At 37.0% G+C, this 23,616-nt stretch overlaps 1 protein-coding gene across 1 annotated transcript in view; it reads left to right on the top strand.

Annotated features, from left to right (window-relative positions):
* Positions 1-20,211, top strand: part of SEL1L3 (SEL1L family member 3) — a 34,081-nt gene extending 13,870 nt beyond the window's left edge. The window contains exons 9-24 of the mRNA XM_050338374.1: positions 324-470; positions 902-1,113; positions 2,731-2,910; positions 3,950-4,069; positions 4,695-4,835; positions 5,882-5,944; positions 6,989-7,165; positions 8,748-8,875; positions 9,528-9,611; positions 11,987-12,077; positions 12,187-12,271; positions 14,117-14,226; positions 15,490-15,617; positions 17,375-17,477; positions 17,572-17,644; positions 18,922-20,211. Coding sequence (XP_050194331.1) covers positions 324-470; positions 902-1,113; positions 2,731-2,910; positions 3,950-4,069; positions 4,695-4,835; positions 5,882-5,944; positions 6,989-7,165; positions 8,748-8,875; positions 9,528-9,611; positions 11,987-12,077; positions 12,187-12,271; positions 14,117-14,226; positions 15,490-15,617; positions 17,375-17,477; positions 17,572-17,644; positions 18,922-19,091 — 2,012 coding nt within the window. The 3' untranslated portion in view covers positions 19,092-20,211. The remainder of the gene's footprint in view (positions 1-323; positions 471-901; positions 1,114-2,730; positions 2,911-3,949; positions 4,070-4,694; positions 4,836-5,881; positions 5,945-6,988; positions 7,166-8,747; positions 8,876-9,527; positions 9,612-11,986; positions 12,078-12,186; positions 12,272-14,116; positions 14,227-15,489; positions 15,618-17,374; positions 17,478-17,571; positions 17,645-18,921) is intronic.
* The last annotated feature ends 3,405 nt before the right edge of the window (positions 20,212-23,616 follow it).

Below are 23,616 nucleotides of genomic sequence, written 5' to 3'. Positions count from 1 at the left end.
CAGGAATGTTTCTGCCACAGTTGCCTAACAGTCAGTAAATAATAGGTTTATGAAGCTCAAATGTGTGCTGAAAACGAGCTTATGTTTTTAATTAGCAGTCGATTGCATGCATTGTGACTAGAGTATGGAAGAAGAAATCTTAATGTATTTTTAAGTGGCCTGTGCTAGCTGTAGGAGTTTTTAGTACTGCTGTGTGTCAAGAATGTGCTCATCTTGTCCATGACTTTTTAGTTTACCCTAGAAACATCTTTTTTCCTACCAGAAACTTGTTTTCAAGGCCAGCAAAGTCAGCTTTCTTGTCTTAAATCTGTTGTTTTCTCTAGGTTACTATGAAAACTATTATTTGGAGATGATTCACAAATATGGAGAAATATCCAAATGCAATGCCTTCACGTGGGGAAAAGAACTCAGGGAAAAGTACCACACTTTGTTCAAACTGTTGCAAGAAATAGACTTCAGTAGTCCAGATGGTAATCATGGGGGGTTTTTTTATTGTTCTTAAGTAACTCCACAATATATGTCATGTAAGGTAGTATCTTTTGACTCAGTTCATGTGTTATACATTGTTTTTTCACATCAGCTAACTTAGTAAAGGAGTGTCATGTAGCTTATGTGTTGCAATATGCTGCAGATGAAAGGATGGCTTTTTAGGTAGAAGGAATCATGGAAATATCTCTATGTTTTTAGTGGTTAGTTACTTTGAGGCGGTCTTTTGGATTTTTATTCACCATTCCTATTTAATATACCTTGTATTTTGGTTGAATTTTGGTTGTCTGCATTGAGAATACCATTCAGCATGAAAAATAACAGAATCTGTTTCAGTCCCATTAACTTAAGGAGGGGAAATCCATTCCTAATTTTAACGCTTGCAATAACTATGCCTCCTATATTTTATTTTTAGTGTTAGAAGATGGAAGTGATACAGTTGTAGAAGTTGGCCGGAGGATATTTGAGAAGGTTGTGAAAGGTCTCTCCAGTGCCAATGGCCTCAGCAATATGGGCTCCTCTGTCCCTCTCCTGATGGATTCCAGTTGTTGTGGATACCATAAGGCTTCCTATTTTCTTGCAGTTATATTTGAAACGGGGCTCGGCGTGTCTGTGGATCATATAAAGGTAGTATATTTAATATGTGTGGTTATGTCTGTGAAACTAATTACCTTTAAGGGCAATTTAGAAGTTGAATGAATTTAAGATCAGTTGAATTACAAAAATTGAAATGGTTCCCCCATATCCAGTCAGTGGTCGAAGGGGTTCCCCAGTAAAACTCCTTGTAAATAACTTGATGGTAGTGATGTTTTTATGACGTCTTGATGGTTGGAATCTTTATCCTGCTCATCCAGAACAAGGAAAGCAATGATTTAGTAAGACCTAAAAAGGGTGGTAAAGTGAACCATAAAGCATAGAATGTACAGCTTTTCCAAATCACTGTGGAGCAAGGATGAGGTAATAGCCCTTGAGACACCCACAGTCATTTGTAGATGGGTAAGAAAAAAGTCTTACATCAGGCAAAGTTCATAAAGTGAAAACGTTGCATAGTACAGTCAGGAAAGAAGTCCCTTTTTACAATGTGCAAAAATGTGGCACTAAGTATATTATGGTCAAATGATTAAGGGTAACCAAAGTAGAGCAGTTTTCTTTTGGAAAAAAGTGACTGTGCTTCAGCCGAGCAGTTGCAGAGTATGTGAACTGCTGACCTTTTAGGCAGGTTGCAAATAACTGAAATGTTTCCATGCGATTCAGTTTCAAGGTCAAATAAAGGGAAGGTGTTTTTATTTGTCAGGGGAAGAGGGCAACACTAAAATTGCCAACAGATATTTCATTGTGATATAATACACTCATAATAATGTTATATATGTATATATAATAATGTGATATATATAATAGTGTGATATAAAACACTCATAAAAAGTAGCAGATCTGGCTGTTGTGGTTACAGAACGCTAAATTGGAAGAAGCTCTGAGAGGCCAGTCAGAGACCAAGCTCACCTGCAATTCCTCCAACACAAGAAAGCTTAGACAAAAACCTCTTTTATACTCTAATTAGGGAGTACACCTAGTGGTAATTATGGAGGCTGAGTCATTTCATCATTGGATCTGCTTCACATAGTGTAGGAAATAATTTAATATCCAGCACAAATGGGACACTATTGTTTTTAAATCTGTGCAGGTGAAAAATAATAGTAGTGCTGAAAATGGTTTTGGGCAAATGTGTGGTACATAGACCAATTAACATGTATCTCAAGGGAGATTTATGCTGAAATCCTATCAGTCCACAGGTCCTGTGCTACTTCTGTCAGATCCCTAGGGTAAGATTCTCAAATGCTGTTTGTTAACTTCCATGTGTTTGCACTGAATTCAGTGTGAAAACTCCACTTGGCATCAGTGGGACTAGTTAAGTCACTGCTGGGTATAAAAAGTGTCAGTATTACAATACTGTAATAAAATGACAAAAAATTGCTGCACACTTAGTGGTGGCAGAATAACTGCAATACTTGAAAAGTATTTAGAGTCTAGTTTTTCTTTCAAGTCTTTCTATACATAGATAAGACACTTTAACTACTTTAGGGCTGTTCTTTCTGTAACTGTATATTATGTTTACATGGTATAGCTAGTATATCAGCTACCAGTATGAACTGGTTCCCTATAAATCTTCTGAAAAGTGCTAAACTTGTGAGATGTGCAGTGAATGCAGTGAATTCACTCTTGTTTATGTCTGTTGATTTTTGTCAGGGACTGCTGTATAGTTTGGTTGGCGCTCAGGGGAATGAGAGACTTGCTATGATGAATCTTGGCTATAAACATTATCAAGGCATTAATAACTATCCACTTGATTTGGAGCTGTCATATGCTTATTACAGTAATATTGCAATGAAGACATCGCTGGATCAACACAATATAAAAGGGGAACAGGTAAAAGAGTTATAACTGTATCTGAATTTGTTTTCTGTGCAAATTATTTTTCACATATTAATATTAATTGTGTGGCCAGAACATTTTTGTCTTGATTTACAAATATTAGCTCATCTGAGGTATTGGACTAAATGATTTTTAAAAGTCCCTTCCAACCCAAATCATTCTATGATTTGATAATTGTTACAAAATCCCCCAAATTATATGTAGGTATCATTACTTTGTTTCTTAGCTGGGGGAATCAAAATCAAAATTAGGCTCAAATCCTCAGAATTGTCCACAGGCCTATCTTTCGTTAAAGTCCAGTTGCTATTCTTGGGCCCTAATTCCTCACTCAGATTTTTAATTATGAATATAATTGGATGTGTTTATTAAGCAAATTATCTGTCAAACATAATGAAGTTCATGCAAGAGATGAATTATCCTCTCCATACTTATACATTTTCTATAATCAAATGTAATTGCCTGATTGTTAAATAGTTACCTGAGACAGTTACAATAGAATGATTTTAGAATGAGCTGCTAAAGAAGAGATAACACAACTTGATCTGTAAAGAATACTCAAGGTAGGTTAGTGCTAGAATCCTGGCTTATCAGAAAGAATTACTATTGTACAGAAAATGGAGAGATTTTGATTGCTGAGGAACTAAAAATCAGCAGACATACCATAGAGTTCAGCGGGGCAGGTCTTCATCAAGCTTTCTGCCAGCCAGTAGAAAGTCTTAAAAGGCTTAAAAGCACTTCTTTGTCATTGTTAACAGCATGTAAAACTAAAAGATGGATTGGGGGTGTCTTGATGTACCTTTCCAATGTAAAGTGGACTTACAGTTTTGTACTATAACAAAATAGTAAATGTTTTTTTACACTGAATGTAAGAATAGTTAATGGACTGGTCATCAGAGGAGTGATGAGAATTTTAAAACCCAGAATGGATCATGAATTTTTAGGGATGAGCAGGAAATGGAAAACGTTTTCATTTTGGTAGCAGATGTGTAAATTCATTGCATAATAATTTTTTTTTGGTTCACCTGCTCTTCAGGCATTCGTTGAAACTATAAGACTGATGGATGATGAACTGCTAAAAGCTCAAACAAAAGAAAATGGTGATGTCTTTATGTGGTTAAAGCACGAAGCAACAAGAGGAAATGCAGCTGCACAGGTATAAAGTGATAAAATTCCTCTTTCTTGGTTTTAGACACACGTCAGGGATGTACATCTATAGGATTAGTAGAAAAGTTGTGGAGGAGAGTGAAGCAGGCAGATGTTTTCTCTTTTTACCCAGAATTGCTTATTTTCTATGAGCTTGAACTATTTCCCATGTTTCTGTCTGATAATATCCAGTAAGCATGAAAAGCTAAAACAATGATGCAAGGCAAAAGGGAAGAGTTGACAAGTCTTGGCAACCTCCTTCTCTGATCCTTTTCCCTGGGTTTGTACTTGATACAGTGCAATTACTGCTGCTGATCTGAGACCAGCAGCAATATGTGTAATATCAAGCCATTTAGATGCATCAAATCTGTCTCTATCACTTATCTCTGCACTTAAATCAATCCAGATGCTGACAGCTGTAAAAATATCCCTGCTCTACATTTAATATCAGTACATTCCACCACTGGGAAGTGCTGTGAATATTCCTGATAACCAATCGTTTTTGAACTGTTGAGAACGTATAACTATATATTACTCATACATTTGAAATGCATCTCAGCTGGAGAAGTTTGCTCCTGCAATTCCATTTCAGTACTAGCATTTATAACATTACTGCTTATGTTGTTTTCTTTTAGCAACGGTTGGCTCAGATGCTGTTTTGGGGCCAACAAGGAGTGGCAAAAAATCCTGAAGCTGCAGTAGAGTGGTATGCAAAGGGTGCAATCGAAACAGAAGATCCAGTGTTAATATATGATTATGCCATTGTGTTATTTAAGGTAAATCAAGTTTCATGTTTTCACTTCAAAATAATCATGCCCATGACATGATGTTTCGAAGTTGTCTGCAGTGAAGAAAGTGCTTTTAGATTTACTCTGAAAATCAATCAGTGGACATGAAGCTAATGTTGATTTTTATCAGAAAGGCACAAAATTTTAAAAAGAACTAGTTAAAAGCAGTTTAGTCACTTTGTTCTGAGCCAGATTCAGAATCAAAATACCACCCAATTGGGGAGTCCTAATTTTTCTTAATGTCTTGTCACCTCAAAAATCCAACCAGCTAGTAGGCCTTGGTGTAGAGATGTAGGTAAAAATTTGGTCCTTTCTTAAAATGCCCGCTATTAGATCTCTGGGATTTTTTTTTTTTTTGGAATTAAACTGTCTCTGCACACAGTTAGTTTTTCCCTGCTAGAAGCAGTAGACAGCAGAGGCTAAACTGAAGCTTAACCAACCCACCTGAGTCAGATAAGGTATATCAGCTGAGCGCTGTCACCCATAAAACACTACAGAGCACTGAAGGTTAGAGATATCAGTGAAGAACCATTAAGTCTTTAACCCATTCCTTTGACAGTGCGGGCTTGTTCTCTACAAAATGCTTGCTTTAGTTTTGCTTGTGTTAATTTTGAGCACCCATAATCTCTTTGACCCATGTTTGGAATTAATTTATATCATAAGCATGATATCCGTGTATTTCCTCTCTATTACATCCTTTTTCAGGAAAGCTGAGAGCTTTAACCGTGAGCAACCTATGCCCCTTTGAATGCTATTCATTCTTGCTTAGGTGCCAAAAATTAAGGATCTGTGATATTATTTACCCATAAAAATCACTTGAATATACGGGTGAAGTAAATGTTCCTAGACTGAATCATTGAGATTTTATAAAGCTGTGAAGGAAGGATGAACACAAAGCTGCTTGTTTTGCTGTAACTGTTTAAAGCCAAATGGCATCTAGTAAATAATAGTATCAGAGTTAAAAGTCATTTTGAATGTGCAGAAGTGAATTTTTATCAGCCTGCATTTGATTGTTTCACATATGCATTTCCTAGGGCCAAGGTGTGAAAAAGAATATGAAACTTGCATTGGAATTGATGAAGAAAGCAGCAGCCAAGGTAATATGCAATAAATATTTTATTGTAGAAGTCCTGTGCCAGGTGCTAATAATAATAAACTGATTTATATAAAACTCCTGTTACCATAATTCTGTGTAAATACTCGTTGCTTCTTCAGTGTCTTCACCATGAATAGGGAAAGCCAAATTCTCCCAAACTGGGAGACTAGCTCTGTGCCTGTTCTGTGATTTTTTTGAAACAGGAGAGACTACCTGTTCTACTACCTATTTGGGAAAGGCTTGAATAAACTGAGTGGCTTTCATGCTGTGATCAAAATTCCCTTGACTCAGGATCTGAGGAACAGATATCCAGGAAGAATCTTAGCAACAGCAATTTCCTTACTGTCCTTGAACTCAGATACTTAGGTTTTTATGCTCCAGAGCACATTTTCTATTCAAAAACAACACCACAATTATTGAAAATTTTAACTACTATTCCCTTCTAATGGGTAAGTTAATAACAGGCTGTCATACTTCCAGCCCCATATGATCCACCAGTTTATGCAAGGAGCTGGTGACTCATTGCAACAAAAATAAAAACTGTCTCAAAAAGATTTTCTCCTCTTGATCCATAATTATTGATGCAAAGATGCAATTTGGTAATAGCGAGTAGCAATATCTTAAGCAGATCTGTATGATGTTGATCAAATGCAATTTGAAAGCAGCACTAAAAAGGTCTGTATTCATTGCTTTCTATTTATTCTTAAGGAAATGTTCTATTTTAAGTGAACTGGGTTTTCTGATTGCTAATCCTACCAACTGGGTTCTGGGAGTTCACAAGAATAAGTGTCCTGTTTTGTCCTTGCAGAGGAAACAGGTGAAAAATTTGTCACAATTTGATCTTGTCAACAAGTGACAATCTGAATGCAGACACAGCTGAGACAAATAAGAGAACACTGTAGCCTTATTCCTCACTCTAAATATGAGGCCATGAGGAAGAGTAGTGAGGAAAAAAAGTCAGCAAACCTTTATAACCTTTAGTTTCAAAAGTGACCCAAAGCAGAATCAGATGTGTGACCTGAGGCTGCTCTTCTTCTTCCATCAGGGCTTGCACCAGGCAGTGAATGGTTTGGGATGGTACTACCACAACTTTAAAAGAGACTACAGAAAAGCAGCCAAACACTGGTTAATTGCTGAAGAATTGGGAAATCCAGATGCATCATACAACCTTGGTGTCCTATATTTAGATGGGATTTACCCTGGAGTACCTGGTAGAAATCAAGTGAGTCAATATTTAACAGTATTATTTCATACATTAGGGCCCAGTTTAAAAGTTTTTGCTTCGTTCTTGAGATTACTGTGTTCACTCTGAATTGGATTGTGATAGCTTTTATCACAAAGAAAGGTTTTACTGGGGGATTCAGTCAGATTGCTTAGAGATGTTACTCAAATAGTCAAAATTATGTGCATGTGTTTGTAGTCCCTTAATTTAGAAACAAAACAGGTTCACGTTTTGCTCCAGTGACTACCTCTGCTTTCCTCCTTCTAGTGGCAGCAGCCAGGAAAGATAGTGTGTGCTCTCACATCATATGATCTTTTGGCTTCTCTCAGTTTTAGATTGGAAAGTATATAGGGAAAGAATTCCACACTAACTGAAAGCAGCACAACCTTGTCCCTGAACTCGTGAACAACTATGCTACATTCTCATAGCTTCTGCGAACCTCAGAAAGGCAGTGAAGGGCCTTCTATCCAGACTTGAAAATGTAACTATTTATTACGTTTCTGGTAGACCTGCAGTATTTTATTTTGTCTTTCTGTGAAACAACCCATTAATTTTTCTCACCGATATGTGTGAAATAATTTTTCCCCCAATAGGAAGGGTCTACTTTAGTTATATTGCTTTTAATTAACTAGGTAGTTTATGACCAACAGCACAAATACAGTGAGGTAGGCTGTAATAAACACAGGCAGACCTCATGCTTTGAGCTAAAAGATGTTTCCAGTGTGGCTTGTGAATTCTAAGATCTGGATATGCTCCAGACAGTGAGCATTTTTGCTGCCAACAGCAGCGGAGCTCAACAACACGTGCATCTGGCAAACACATTTTTCTTTCCCGGGGGCCAAAGAACACATTTCAGAGTGGACTGATTATAAGAGTACACCTAAAGTGCCCAGGTTTCTTTAATCACGAAAGCAAGGAGAAGTTATGGTTATGATGGATACTCTAAAGTCTATGCTCAGTCACAGAAAACATGTATTGATGGTTAATAATTTCCTCAGTTATTTCAGGATGTATGCTGTTTTGGTTTACTTTACAGATTACTATTACTGAGGGTAAAACATGGAGAGCCGCACAACCCTCCCACTTTTGCAGTTCTGACCCTGCTTACTCAACCTGTGTTATCTTTTATAAACCAGTTTCAAAGATTTGAGCACAGTGGTTGTGCACTGCTGGACATACTGAGCATTGCTGCTGCTCCACAGCTTGGTATCACCAGTGCAAAAGTCCTGTTCTCCAGGATCCATCATTAATCTTCCTTCCAGTGAATAACTAATTTTACTGCTGTCAGTGCGTACAAGACTTTTATGCTACCGGGTGTTAGTTACACATTTAGACACTTTTTTGTTTGTTGATCCCTATATTACCAGAATATATGTTTTTCAAAACTTTTCCTGGCCTAAACTATTAAAAAGTTAGAAGAAAGGAATTAATTTCATCTAAGTACATTAAAAGTAGCTGAACTGTCTTGCCTTCATTAGCCAATTGCCAATTTTAATTCATTTGATGAAACAAGTCCTGAGGAAAAAAACCTCAATAAATATTAGTAGTGCAGGATTGCTAATTGTCTCTTGCTTCTTCACAGACAGTTGCTGCACGCTATTTTTATAAAGCTGCCCAAGGAGGACATATAGAAGGGACTTTACGGTGCTCTCTGTACTACATCACAGGAAACATGGAAGACTTCCCTAGAGATCCAGAAAAAGCTGTAATGTAAGGAACGAGACCATTTACTAAATGACAATATATTTCTGATGTGAATATTTTCGTTACTGGTGATTTTTAAGTCCATAGTCTAAATAAAGCCTTGTACTTCACGGTGCTTACCTCCTTGACAAAAAGTTCTTCTGCAGTAGTTTGATCTGCGTGACTATGTGTATTATTTAAATGACCAGCAGATTTTGAGAGATACTTGAGTACTTCTAGTACTTTTTATGTTTTCCAGAACAACTTGTAGAGATTGTATCAAACTACTTGGAAAGGTTATATCTAACAAAGCCTTGCGCTGTTTTTGATTTTCAAGAAATATCAGACTACTGATGTGGTAGAAATGGTATTTTGCATGGCAAAAAAGACAGGTAACTACTGATAGCACTTTTTAACTTACATTTGTTTTCTCAAAAAAAATTGGCCAAGAAAAAACCAGGACGTCTCTAATAGGCTAATAGAGATGAATGGACATCATGTTCTCATTTCAGTCAGTGGTTACAAGACTGATGGAGCAATTACAATTAAATCTCACAGTTTGGCTTACAGAAGAAGTCAGAAGGTGATCCCATATCCTTTTGTGTTTGCTGAATCTGCTTGAGTTGGGATAACAGTACTGGAGTATAACTGTTCATTTTTTGTTTGATCATTTTCACAGATGGGCAAAACACATTGCAGAGAAGAATGGCTACTTAGGTCATGTAATCAGAAGAGCTCTCAATGCTTATCTGGAACTTTCATGGTATGTTTCTCCTGTTCCCTTTTAGCTTATTTTCTATTTTTCATTTACTTATAGCATGATAAAATGATTAATATTTGGGATCACCTCAAAGAAAGAAATAAATAGTAGCACCACGGAAATCAGTTGCAAAGCATCCAATGACATAAAGGGAAGGAGGAGTTGACCCAAAGCATAATTCAACAGTTCTGACAGAATCAAGGGAAAAATAAGGAATTTGTGAAGTGAAATAGTTGAATCAGCTGATCGTGGTTGTCAGTCCATAATATTGTGGCATCTGATGTGCATTGGATTAACTAGAGGAACACCTTTCACTTTAAATGTTCTCTTTGTTCCAAACCCCATATTTTGCTTTCTCTTTTCTGTATAATTCCATCTCATGAAAACTCAGTCTACTGGATTAGATTTGTTCATTTTTCTGTATATGGTTAATATTATCTTTCCTGTAAGTAAAATATGAGGCTACAATATCCAATGAGCCACTCAAGAGGTTTCATAATAGCCTCCAGGCAATGCTATAGGCATGAGCATCAGATACTGTATGTGCTGGCATCAGACTGTGATATGTGATTAAAACAATGGCTCTTTTAGTCCTGCAGTGTCCCCCTGCGAGTACTTAATTAATGCTTCAGGCTTCGGAGATCTACAAGGAGTTGTCTGTGGACTGTTCTGGAGTAACCCCTTCCTCGAAGTGTCTTTTTACTCAGTTCATCACAGATATTTCTCCTGAGGCTTGAGCTCAGTTTTCAACTCTGAAAAACTCTGTTGATATTTTTGTAGTATGTTGTGTTGTATAAGCCTGTGACTCTGTCCAGCTCACTTTGCAGTAGCATGAACATCCACAGATAGATTACAGGTAAAGCATTAAGATTCCAGAGAGTCTGGGCTCATCAGCCAGGAGGAAAAATCTGCTGGAGCACCATTTAAGATATGCCAATGATTGGGAGTGTTTGGGTAGTTACTTATAAATACTGGTCTTACTCATCTCTGGGTTTAGGAGTATGGTCATGTTGAAATGTTTGCTTCTGAACAATTCTTCATGTACCTTGCACAGGTGTAAATTGTAACACTGCCAACCAGACCAAGTAACGTGTTCCTCAGTCACTGGTGTTTGCAGACACGTGTTCTGCACATCTGTCAGTGCATGGTACAGGCAGTTTGATCTTCACCGGCTGATTTAAAGGCTTTAAATGTAATTTCTTTTCTGAATTGCCCTTTGAGACCTAAGAATCAGATGAATCAATTTCTCAGCTTAGGAATCCCAAATTCTTTCTGTAGTCACAGGTCTCCCTAGTCCTAGATGTTTTTATAGGGCAAGTACAAGGAATAATTTGTAATCTTGCAGAAACAGTTGGGATACAGGAGGTTACACCTGCTAATTCTGCAGGACTGAACTGCAGGAGAACTGCTTTCATAATTTCATTTAAAGTTTTTTTGCTTAAACACCTACTTTTGAACAAATGTGTATTTGACGATATTCACTTCCAGTATAACAAGCCATCGAACCCTGAAACTTGCCATAGCTTTGTGTTGTGGGGAAAATCATTGGAAGCATGACCCTTCAATAGTAAACCTTAGTAGGAAAAAAGTACACCAAGTGGGTTTTTTGTTTATCTTGTAATTTTGAAAGTACACGTGTTATTTTAAAGGCTTCTTCTTAATTTTAAATGTGTAGTCTTCATGATATAGAATAGATCAGTGACAGAGAATGAGAGCTGCTCCCCTCTAGTATCACAATACTGAATTGCTATACTGCAAATGCAATATTAGCTTTTTTTAGTTGTTTTAGTCAGTGAAGTGCCAAGAGTCCTTAAAGACACTGAAATATGTTTTATTAACACATTCAAATACATTGAGAGACAAATCCTGTTTAAAAAACCCATAGTCTAAAAAGATAAACCAAAACAAGTCATATAAATAACACAGTAAAGCATACTGAAGAAGTATTCAGATGAACGTTAGACAGATACATACGCAGCTAGGGTAATTATGGATTTTTTCTTAATAGAGAAGAGTCTTTTAAGAATGTTTTATCTGAAACATTTAGATAGACAATTGGGCTTTATATCAATTCTCCTTTATCATCAGCCTGGCACTTGGAGTAAATGCACGCTCGAGCTGTTGTAGCTGCAATGCAAGAGGGAAAAGGCTGCAAATTCTTGAGGTCCAGCACGGCTGGTTATGCCGACCACTGCCAGTATATGTCACTGTTGCATGGGTTTCCCAGCCTCTTGCTCCACTTTGTATCAAACTTTGTACCAAGAGTTTGTTCGTAGGTGATTTTATAAATTTATTTAGTGGTTTCAGGTTTTTTTACTGTAACTAAAATGTGTGTTATTTTTGCTAGATTTTCATTAATTTATTTCATCTAACATTAGGCATGAAGCTCTGCTGCATTATGTTTTAGCAGCTGAAACTGGGATTGAAGTGTCACAGTCAAACTTAGCACACATCTGTGAAGAAAGACCAGTGAGTAAATGTATTCACAACTTATTATCCCAAAAGGAACACTTGTTAATAGTAATGTGATCCTAATCTCTTACCTGTGATGTTAAGGAATCAATTATTTTCTTTAAAGGACCTAGCAAGGAAATACCTGGCAACTGATTGTGTATGGAGATACTACAATTTCTCTGTTTCTCAAGTCAATGCCCCATCATTTGGTATGTATAAGGAATTCTTTCTGAATTTTAATTTTGCTTTCTTTTAAATTTGAAAAACTGTTTGTCACAACTTCTTTGTGAGTGAGCAAGTTAACGGAAGATTAATACCTGTTAATCATGTGTTTCCTTTCTAATGTTTTGATAGGAATTTCAGGGGAGAAAAGGTAACTTACGTATTGTGTTTCACCACATCTTTTCTGCAAATTTCCTTCTTATGGCATTAAATGTATAAAATTTGAATAAAGTAAAATAAAAAAGCTAAGCCCTGAGGAGGAGCTAGATATTTAGGAGTTTGAGCAGTTGACTCAGTTTAAGAAGTTTAAAGTTTAAGAAAAAAAAAAAAGCAGTAGACTTTAGGAGCTCCTGCTGTTTAGTTTATGGAAGGGAAAATCCAAAAGCAAATATACTTCTGTATCATAATTGAGTCATGAGAAACTAATAAAGGCTAAAGGATTCCTTATCTATTACTAGCTTTTCTGTTAGGGTACAGAGTTTATCAATGTTGGCAGAGCTTACCTTGGGGAACTAAAGGATTCTCTGTTAAAAAAAAAGATCTATTTGCGTATAAGTTACATTCCTCAGGCCTTAAACTTTACTACATCTATGACTTTAGTAGCTGAGCCATTTTGGTGCCTTTGAAAGCATTACTTTTAAAAACATACATTTAAAAACACTGATCTGATTGTCTCACAAGAACATTTAAGTGGTTTGTAATGTGCACATAAAAAAGTGCACTGTAAAAATAATTCAAGCTGTTAATTTAAATACACAGTGTGGAAAATTTAAATCTACATTGGTATAGCCTGAGGCCACAGGAACTGACAAACCCCCTTAGCTTTCCTGAGGAGCTTGTAGGCGCCTTAGCAAGGTGCAGTTTGGTTGACTCTTCAGTAGATCCACTGGTACAATCTTACATTAGAGAAACTTCCAAAGGTTAGACTCATGGGGTGGGACTGGGATTCCATTCAGGTAAAGGAGAGAAGACTTGCTGGGTTCAACAGGGGTAGAATTTTATTACTTTATCTCTTCCTCACATCAGTAGCAGAAGGGGAGTTTTATCTTAGACCCTTCTCTGCAGTAGTGGAGGATCAAATCCCCAGTGTAGGGCCTGGGATGAAGAGTCTAATCCTGGCAGTGGAGATTTCCAGGGCTACCTTATCAGTGCAGTGCAGGGTGACCTCAAGTCCACAACCTGTTGCTGGAGTGCACTCCAGGCCAGGCCTGGAATGATGCCTTTGGCAGAGTTGAGGGGATCCGTCTTTTGATGATTCCCTACAGCATTTATGGCCTTCCACTCTGCATCCGTCCCAGCCCATTCATGAGCCCTTCTGCCCTCGCTTTTGGGTTGGTAACTAACTTGCTTCCTGGAAGGGCTCTGCTGTAGTCCACTGCAAAAAGCAGGTGGGATTTCTAGGCAGCTGCTACGGATACACAAGGTGTAGAAATGTTTCAACCCATTTGCGGAAAGTTTAGGTCAGACACAGTTCTGGGAGTTTTTAAACTCCTTAGCATAGCTTAGTGCAATGTCATGCTTGCTCCTGTCTGGGTCAGTGGCTTCTCTTTTGATGCATTTCATTACTGGGCAATATCACAGAAAGGTGTTTGTCCAGTATTTTCTGGACATTGATTCCTTCTAGACCATGAGAAATTTCATGCAGGATATATATATTTTCAGTGGGAGGCTGATGTAAAGTATCCACAGAGACAACCAGAGAGAAAGAGTACTTTTGTTTTTTAGTATTGTGGTTTAAAAATAATTACTGTTAACTTCTCCATCACATTAATAGTTGGTTAATTCTATTCCTACAAATATTCTAAATTATCTTCTACTGATTTCTTGCACAGCTTATTTGAAGATGGGTGATTTCTACTACTACGGTTACCAGAACCAGTCTAAAGACCTGGAGCTCTCAATGCGGATGTACGCACAAGCTGCGCTGGAGGGAGATTCACAGGTGGGTCTGCAGTTGTGAAGTGTTTATAAAACACTGGAGTTTTGAACAATCTGAGAATTCAACTGAGACTGGTGCTTCTGTTTGGCTACATCTGCACCGAAGAAACCTGCTAGAATAAGTTACAATTATTTCACAATACCTTGTGAGTCAGTAGTTTCTGGTTCATGATAATAGAAGGTAAAATTAGCATAGATGGATGGTCCTAGAATTAGGCTGTTTTATCAGCTACAGGTGAAAGGCCTAATTCAGTGCTACCTATCTTGGCACAATTGACCCAGTTGTGACCTTGGCATTTTTGCCATTACAGGGGGAAGAATTAGTAGTCTGCTGAGTTCTATCCCAATCCTATCCTCTACCATTTTAGAATATAAAAAAGAAGACTGGCCTATTTCCCTTGGTAAATCCTAGGGTGAATTTTGTTCTCCACAAAGGTTTCATCTTAAAATGGTTTATAATTAAAAGATTCACCATGTCACATTACCAAAGACATGCAGTGTTTCAGCACTGAGTTTCCTGTCTCAGACCCTCCTGAGCTGTCCTGGTTGTAACATTCTATTCTCCCTGTCCCTATGCCAATGCCTCCAGACATTATCTTGTATGTGAAATTATTAGAGGTAGCATAGTTGGGTTCTGTTTTGAGGATATTGGGACAAGACATTACTGCTAAACCACCAAAGGAGAGAAGAGATGCATGAACAGTTACTTTAAAGTATGAAAGCCAAACTGATGGGGAATCCTGTAATATGTCTCATGTGTTTATTTTCATGGTTCTGAAGAGACACAGGGATGCATAAGACATGTCCAACTAGGCAAAACTGTAAGACTGAGGACTTAAATTGTCTGGAGGAGATTTCTGCACTCACTTTCGCTATCCAGATGCTGTTATCTGTAGAGCTAGCTGGAGGGGAATTGCACAGAACAGAAATCCATTTCTGCTTTCAGTCTGTATTTCCGTAGTAGATGAAAGGACAGTTTGATATGGTGACTGTGTTTAAAGAGCAACTAAAAATAATAAAGCTCATGTCTTTTTCCTGATGGTTTCTAAGAAAATAGTATCACAACATCTAAACACTTCTTTTGCATTTTCAGTGTTTACCTGCATAACCATAGTTAGGAGAAAAGGGTCTCATAATTATTCAGTGAATATCACAATGTATTCAATGAATTTATAGAAGACAGTTGCAATTATTTAGAATCTTGATGTTTAGATATACATATGAAAATTTGATGGTTTAAAAGCATGCATGCTTTTTTTGCTGTTAGGGTTTCTTTAATTTGGCCCTTGTTGTAGAAGAGGGCAACTCCATACCTTCCTACATTCTGGATCACTTGGAAATTGATCAAGCATTGCATTCTAGTAATACATCCCTTCTTCAGGAACTTTATTACAGGTGAGTCTTTTTTCCCCTTAATCAGCATCTTCTGATTTTCCACATAAATAGCATTTACTCTGGAGAACAGCAACTCCTGTAATTATTAACTTTGTTCATTTCTATGATTTAAGGCAGATTTTACTCAAAATGCTTGAATTCCCTAAATATGTTTAAGTTTATGCCTGTTAAAGTGACCTGATTATATGTGCTTACCTAGAATAGCAGGACTGGATGTAATGATCCAGGAGGTCTTTTCCAGTTCAATATATTTAAGTTCCTACGTTAGGCACTGGTGGTTTTTGTGCAGTTCAAACCAACATTTCAATGATAAATATAGCATAATTTAATACAGAACTTTAAAGTGTGTAACTGGTATAATAGCAGTCCTTCCTTAATGATTCTGCAAAGATGTTCCAACCTGTTACAGATATTGAGGCACAAAGCATTAGATTTCTGAGAAGAGGTTACATGTCTGCTGCCTGAACTACCTGTGCCAGCGCTATTCATGCACAAACCACCTGGTTTGTGAGCTCTGGTTCTGGTGTAGAACTTGGGTTTCCTTTATCTGGGTAAAGCAACGTGTGTTGGAAAGCACAGTGGGAATGGGAAGTTTATACTTTGGTGGATTTCCCTTTCAAATATTTAAAGAAGGAGAAGGTAATGTTTAATACGTGACTCTGTGAACCAAGAATGAGTGGTTTGTCATTTGTTTTGCTACTGAGTGTTGTGTGACCCCAAAAAAGTGGAGATGATACCAGCATTAAAACCTCATTTGTCTATTCACCAACAATCTGCTGAAATTATTCTGCACTACAGTTAGCCTGAACTTGTACCCTAAATTACTTTCACTCCACATGAGACTGCTGGTTAGATAAACAGGGGTTCTGGAACATCTGTTTTTGTAACATCTGGAATTGTAAGCTTGAGTCTGAATTCTGCCTTCACTTGGACTGAATCCATCTACTTTGCTGAAAGAGTAATTCCAGAGTTGACAGTGCTGAAGGGTTTTTCCATCATCATACACTTTTGTCCAGAAGGGCATGTACTTTTATATATGTTATATATATATATATGTATTAAATATATATATTCTTATATATATAAAAATTTATTACTTTATAACTAATTTATATGTATATTTATAACAAAATTTATATAGAAAATTTATATTTCTGTATATGGACTCCCCACCCCTGCTTCCTCAGCTGGGAAAAAAAGAGTCAGTTGAAGCTTAAAATAGGTTCCTGTGATTTAACTTTCTTAACTCCCCTAGTAGGTGAAGTCCTAATTGATAGAACTGAGAGAGCTGCTCAGCTCACCCCACAGGAGGTACCTTGTGCTAGTCATCTAAAGCACTCTTCAAGCTCTAACTACATCCTGTCATACTCCACAGTCTCTAAAGGAGGTTTAGGCACCAGCATCCTGCTTAGGCAACTACATTTTGTACATCTAATCTTAAATCAGGTGCTACTGCTATTGACTCACATGAGTAGAACTTGTACTCTGACTGCTTGGCAAGCATAGCTTGGATGCTTAGACCCATTGTTGAGTAATAAGAATATAAAAAATACACTCCTAGGGTAAGGTATTCTGTGCTTAATAAGTTTAATCTGGAATTTCTCTGAATTTTTCTTCACCATCTGTGAAGTAGTGATGATATTTGTTTGTTTTTCTGGGTTATTGAGGTTTTCTGCAAACCCATTGAGATTCTCAGATGACTGATACCACAAAATTGTAGAAAGGACTAATGAGTTGTTTTAATCTTCTTCTTATAGATGTTGGAATAGCAGTAACCAAGAATCAATTAGTCCGTGCTCATTAGCATTGCTGTATTTTTACATGAGAGTTGTCTGGAACAATATTTTACAGTCTACTCTGGTATGTATTGCTCTTTTAATACATGTATGGTTCATTTGGAACACTGCCTTGGCTTTGCACTGCTCTAATTATGTTTTTAAAATTACTGTCACAGATATACTTCATGGGAACCTTCCTTTTATCGATTCTTGTTGCATTTGCAGTGCAATCTTTTCAGTCTTTATCTGGTAAGTACGTGTCACAGTAAAACTGAAGAAAGAGGAGTGATCTTTTTATTTCAGTAAAAACTTTAAAAATAAAAGTAGGAATTCTAGATTTGAGAGAGGTACTTCTAAACAGTAGCTTCTTTGACATGCAAGTCATTTTTTTATTGTTGAAAAGAGGTGGGTGAAGCAAAGCTTAGCTTTAAGCCTGTTGGTTTCTGGAGAATTTCCCTTGATAGAGGAGGTGATTAATAAAAACATTAACTGCGTGAGATTATTTCCCATCTCTCAGCGTGCAGTATTGTTAGAGTAATTATATGACTTTGATTTCCTCTGTTGTCTCTGCAATATGCAGTGCAGCTGTGTTGTCTGTTGCATATGACTGGATCCATTCAGGTACAAGGTGGGAGAAAAGGTACCAACAAAGAGCTGGTACTTTGGAGTAACTTAGGAAGAGTCAGTTCAGCCTTTTCTAACCAGTAACAGAATCAGTAAATGCATCTAGTCAGGAGGTGCAGATTTCTTCTGTCCTAAACTAGAAAGTTTTGCTCTATGTTGTCTTTTCTGGTGAGGTGGAGAATATTAAGGAACAGAAAATCAAATGCCAGACTTCAATCCGTCAACATTCACGTCACTTTTTTACCACATGGAAAGAGATATCAGAGACAAAACCAACATTACTGATGAATGGAGAGAAAACCCCTACCATCACATGCAAAAATTATGAGGAACCATTTAAAAAGCACTTCCAGCTTCAATCAAGTGTTTCATTTCAAATCACAAGACTTGATCTCGATCAGGAAATTGTGAAGTGAATATGACCAGTTATGAAAATAATTTCTTCCACTAAATAAATTTTCTTACATTGTTTTAAGCCCAGTAGGCAGCTTAATTCTATGTCAGAAAATAATATTTTCTGACATATTTCTGTAATAAAATACAGAAAAAATTACTTTCATGTTGACAACCTAAACCTAGAGGAAATAGTTTTAAAAAACCCAACACCATTAAATCAAAATATTATTTGAATTAAGACATATAGTTGTGAATAATATGCTGAATATGGAAGTAATTCTGAAATTCTGCTTTCTTTTCTTACTAGCTATAATTTATGTGGATTGGGAATAAAGCAACATATGTATAAAGTATATAGATAGATATTCTTCTGTCAATATTTCCTAACCTTTTAATATTACCTTTATATGTAACTTTATATCCACATAATATTTAAATATTGGTTAATATACTTCCTGGGCACAGTGGGGTATTTTTTAATAATTTCTTTTGACATGTTTCTGAAGCCCATAATTCTCCTGGAAGAAGATCAGAACGATTGTCCGATGATGCCCCTTCTTCCTCAGGGAATAGCAACGAGGATGCTGCCAGACTTGTACAGCAAGATGAAACTACCTTTTCAAATGATTTAGCACAGCAGGAGTCAAACCCTCAGAATCCTCTTGTTACAAGCTGAAGTGTAATTTTCTTAAGGTTGACATCCATTGGGAAGATGGGATATGAGCAACTACAAATCTAAGAACTGGCAACCAACCCTGTACGTGGCATTAATAATGCAGTCCAACAGCTGAACTTGTAGGGAAATTCACTGATCTGATTTCTCCGTTATAGAGGAAAACTATCCCTATAATTTATTTAACACTCCAGACAGATAATGCAGAGTGTCTCACTGTACCAAACACATGATCATACTGTATGTCATGGAAGGACCTGGAAGGAAATATGCAAAGTCTTTGCCTAATGGAAGAATGAGCAAACATCCCACAGGTTTTGATGAAGAAGTTTTACTTACACATCCAATCTCTTAGTAAATTGCCTTTACTGCATTTGAGCTTAATTTTTGGTGAAGTTACCAAAGTTTTCCAGGTTGGAATCATGGAAATTACATAAAAGGGAAACTCAGTGACCAACACTTTCCAAGTTCTGTGGCATACCAGCCAGGACTTCAGTACATGCAATGGTAACATTTAGGGGGTTTGCATTTTATGTTGCATTCTATTTTTATTATGCAAAAAGTGTTTTATTTTGAAAGAAAGCACACCAGGAATATTTGCAATATGGTCATAATGTAGTAGTTCTGCTGGCTAAGCCCTAGTCAAAGTTTTACCAGCATCAGCAGTTCCCTGGTGGACACAGCAGATTATTTCCTTCCCTGCGAAGAGCAACTGATTAGAGAAAGTAGCTCCCCTAATGAATAAATAAAAGAATATTTAAGTGTGATCAGGTGACACAAAGTGAACAAACATTTTCTTTTTGGTTCTTCCATAGATAACACTGGCAAGGATTTATTTTGTGTTTTACAGTAACTCTAAAAGGCACCTATTTAATTTGATAAATGGTGGATGGGATAGATGGATAACATGTATGGAGTGCAAATACCTTCTGTCTGATTTAAAGCTGTCTGTAAAGTGGCTATAGGAAAGGTCTAACCTTTACAGCAGGTGTGCAATCACCTCTGCAAAATGATGTAGATCACAGATTATAAATTGCATCAATCTATGCATTATTGAGGGTTAAATCCACTCGCCTTGCACTACATTATTTACTCTTGTAAATAAAAATATTTTTCTAATTCAGCCTGTATGTGGAAGAATTTCTTTTAGAGCACAGGTCGAATGAAATAGTTGCAAATTCTCCAGATCATTATTTACATATCTGTTTTCTTAGCTGCAAGTGAGACAATCAGCCATGATTTCTTTGAGGAATACAGTGTTCTCACAGACCCGACCTGGAAGAGTTTATGTTTTGCTTTTCATACGAGACACAGGAGGTTTCAGTAAAAAAAGAATTGATTGAAAAGGAAAAAGAGCTCTGACCTTCAAAAGTGATTCATGTATATATATATATATAAATTGTCTGTACACACATATCATCAGGGCATGTTTCACTTGCTGAAAACTGAAAATTCAAAAGTGTTGAGAGAAGAGTTGATGCTTTGAGGCAGCAGTTCTGTTGACAAGTCATGGGAAAATAATTAAGATATCAAAAGTCCCCCCCCTCCTCCAGCTCAGAAAGTAAAATATGGGCCATGGTACTGAGTTTTTCATTATTTGATCAAGAACTATGCAAGGAGTACTTTTTTTTCTTAGTAAAGTTGTAGATACCTCTTTTGTTCTTTTTATGTATAGGTAGGTATTTTGATGTGTTACAAAGGAGCTTGACTTTTACATACTAAGTTGTTGTTGAGTTGCTGGGGTTAGATGCTGTGCTTTTGATATCCATTTCAAATGGATTCCCATTATTTTTGAGTTGCAAAATTTGATAAATTTGATTACATCAAATTCCTTAACACAAATTTATGGATATTTCAAGAGTTCTTTCAACTTTACTTTTATCACCTAATAAAAAAAAAAAGCAGTGTGCATCTATATTAAAACTAGGACAGGTTTAGATGGTAAACCCTGAAGTATTGCAGAAAGTCAAGTGTAGCCCTTGAAGAGAAGTAGACAATTGTCACAACATAGTCATGGTGTTAGGTACCAAATGGCAAGTAGAGCTAAATAGTCACAAAAACCTATTTGGACATGCATATGACAAATCTTGCTTGCAGTTAGCTACACGTGCAAGGTGTATTTTACTACAAATGTCACATGTAGCAAAATTGAAGCCCCTGGTGAAATATTAATCCCATGGGAGTTTGTCAGTGGTGGTGGTGGTGTTATTGCAGCCCCTGTGTTGCAATCCAGGAGTTTAGATTGTGTACATACAGGTCAGAGTTAAGAGTTAGCAGTTAGGCTGACTCCATTTTCCTCTCCAAAGCCAATGTTCTCTACTCTAGTAATTAGCTAACTTGGGGAGGTCTGCCAGAAACATGATTTCACATCTGTATTTCAGAAGGCAGTTGCTGAAACTGCAATATATTTCTTGACGCCAGCAGTTAATAATTCAGTCTTTGTTTATTGTTACCTATTACATCAGAAGTTCTACCAAAGTATACTTAAAGATAAGCAACTCTTCACAATAAACTGGCAATCCTTAAGGCTAAAATAATAAGTTACAAGAGGTGAAGGATAATAATGTAAGATCCAGGGGGCTATTATTTGACAACCTGGAGAATCAACCAATTCTCAGAGAGAAGTAGAGAATGGTTAGTTAAGCAAAGCAGCTACGTAGTTCTACATGCACAAGGATTGGGGGGGGAGGGAGGGGGGAAAGGAGAAAGAGCTGCTGTATCAAAAACTATTTTTTATAAATTGAAATAAGATCACTGAAGTTTATAGTTTCTGCAGCCAGTGCTGGGTGGTCAGAATGGGGACGAGGAAATAATAAATCACCATTATAGAGCTGAAATGCTCTATATATCTGGCTTATACGCATTTCATAGCAGTCCAGTCTTCTGAACAACACAGGTCATGTGTAAGGCAGTACAAGCGATGCCCATTTTTCTCTTTCTCCCTTGGTTCAGCCCAGAGTCATCTTCAGCAAATGAATTAGAGACAACAGAGAATTTCAGAAAAAAGCATTTTGTGTTATTTACAAAATAGGTGCCCAGTTATCTGAAATTTAAGCAGTTTGCACCAAGTAAACCGATTTGCATGTTACAGCAAGTGACAAGGGAGAGAATTTGTTACATGGAATATATCAAAGCTCTGTGGGAAGAAGGGAGGATTAGATACGTGAAGACAAGCCTAACAAACAAATCAATGTTGAGTAGTTCTGACTAGTTAACAGCTACAAGGTTATGAAGGAGGCAATTCAAACCAGTTATGAAAGATTTGAAACTGCTGAAAAGTTTGTTCATCTTAGAATTGCACAGTGTGGTAGTAGCAGGACAGCCCCGAATGTAGGGGGCATCCTTATGTGGGTGGATGCGACCACTGTCTGCATGATGCTGCTTCCCAGTCCATGCAGTGATGAGCGTTACATCCCAATAAATAGGCACGAGGACGGATTCAAAGTTCTGTATTAATATCTTGCAATAGAAATTTTATTCAGTGATAAAGGGGACAATATATGGGAATTAGTCCTGGTGTACTGATTACCTATTATAAGTATACCCTTCATTGGTGTAGCTCCCATTGGAGCTACTGGGAAAGATTAGATGGTCTTTAAAAACCACGTGTGAAACATGGATTATCTGTGAAGACAATTGATTTATAGCAGATTCTTGTCTATGTTAGCTGTCCCCATTTACTAATGGACTATGACATTTAACACTGGCTGTTGACCCTTATCCTGGATGAAAGACAGCACAAAGGTACAAAACAAGTTGAATAAGCTTTACCTGGAGAATTCCATCCACATACCCTCTCCATCTTTCCCTAAATGAGTGAACCAAAGTAGAAGACTGGGATGTGGGAAGAGAACAAAAGTAAAAGAAAAGTCTGGAATTTTTGTAGAAAAAGCCTAAGGGTAAGGAAACTAAAGAATATCAAGGGGAACCCAAGCATGGAGCAATTTCTTGTGCTATCTTCTAAGATGTAGGTGGCAGGAGCAATTCCTGAATAATCAACAGAATATTGTAAATGAATAAAAAAGAAGAAATGCATCACAGCTTCAATGTTTATCTAAATACCTAATTCCTATGCCAAAAGACCAAAATATTATTTGGAATAAGAAAAGTAACAGTGAGTCTATGGCTAAATAGAAGGTGTCTAAGCAACCACATTCAGCGTGCTTGTAGCAAGCGTGGGTAGAGCCCCTCTCAAATCTTTGTTCACGAAGCCTAGACATGATGATGAAGCAGCCACATACAGATAAGTGAGCATGAAAATTAGGAAAGATCAGGAGTAATGAGTAACCAAAATGGAAAGGAGAAGATCACTTGCATAATTGCAATATATGCTTATGTTACAGTTACAGTAAACATTAAATATGTATTAAAAAAAAAGCAAAAACCCAACCACCTACAGCAGATTAGATATTCTGAATATATCTGTTGTTTCAAATGAAAATTGCACCAGCAGTGCTGTGTGCCCATTGACTTAAGGGACTTGGGTTGTTTGGCAAGTGCTATCAGATACCCATCCACCTTTGGGCAT

The sequence above is a fragment of the Myiozetetes cayanensis genome, unplaced genomic scaffold, assembly GCF_022539395.1.
Source record: "Myiozetetes cayanensis isolate MyiCay16 unplaced genomic scaffold, myiCay2020 scf7, whole genome shotgun sequence".
NCBI classification, from domain to species: Eukaryota; Metazoa; Chordata; class Aves; order Passeriformes; family Tyrannidae; genus Myiozetetes; species Myiozetetes cayanensis.
The sequence above is the reverse complement of the archived record's forward strand: the minus strand, read 5'-3'. Positions and strand labels throughout refer to the sequence as shown.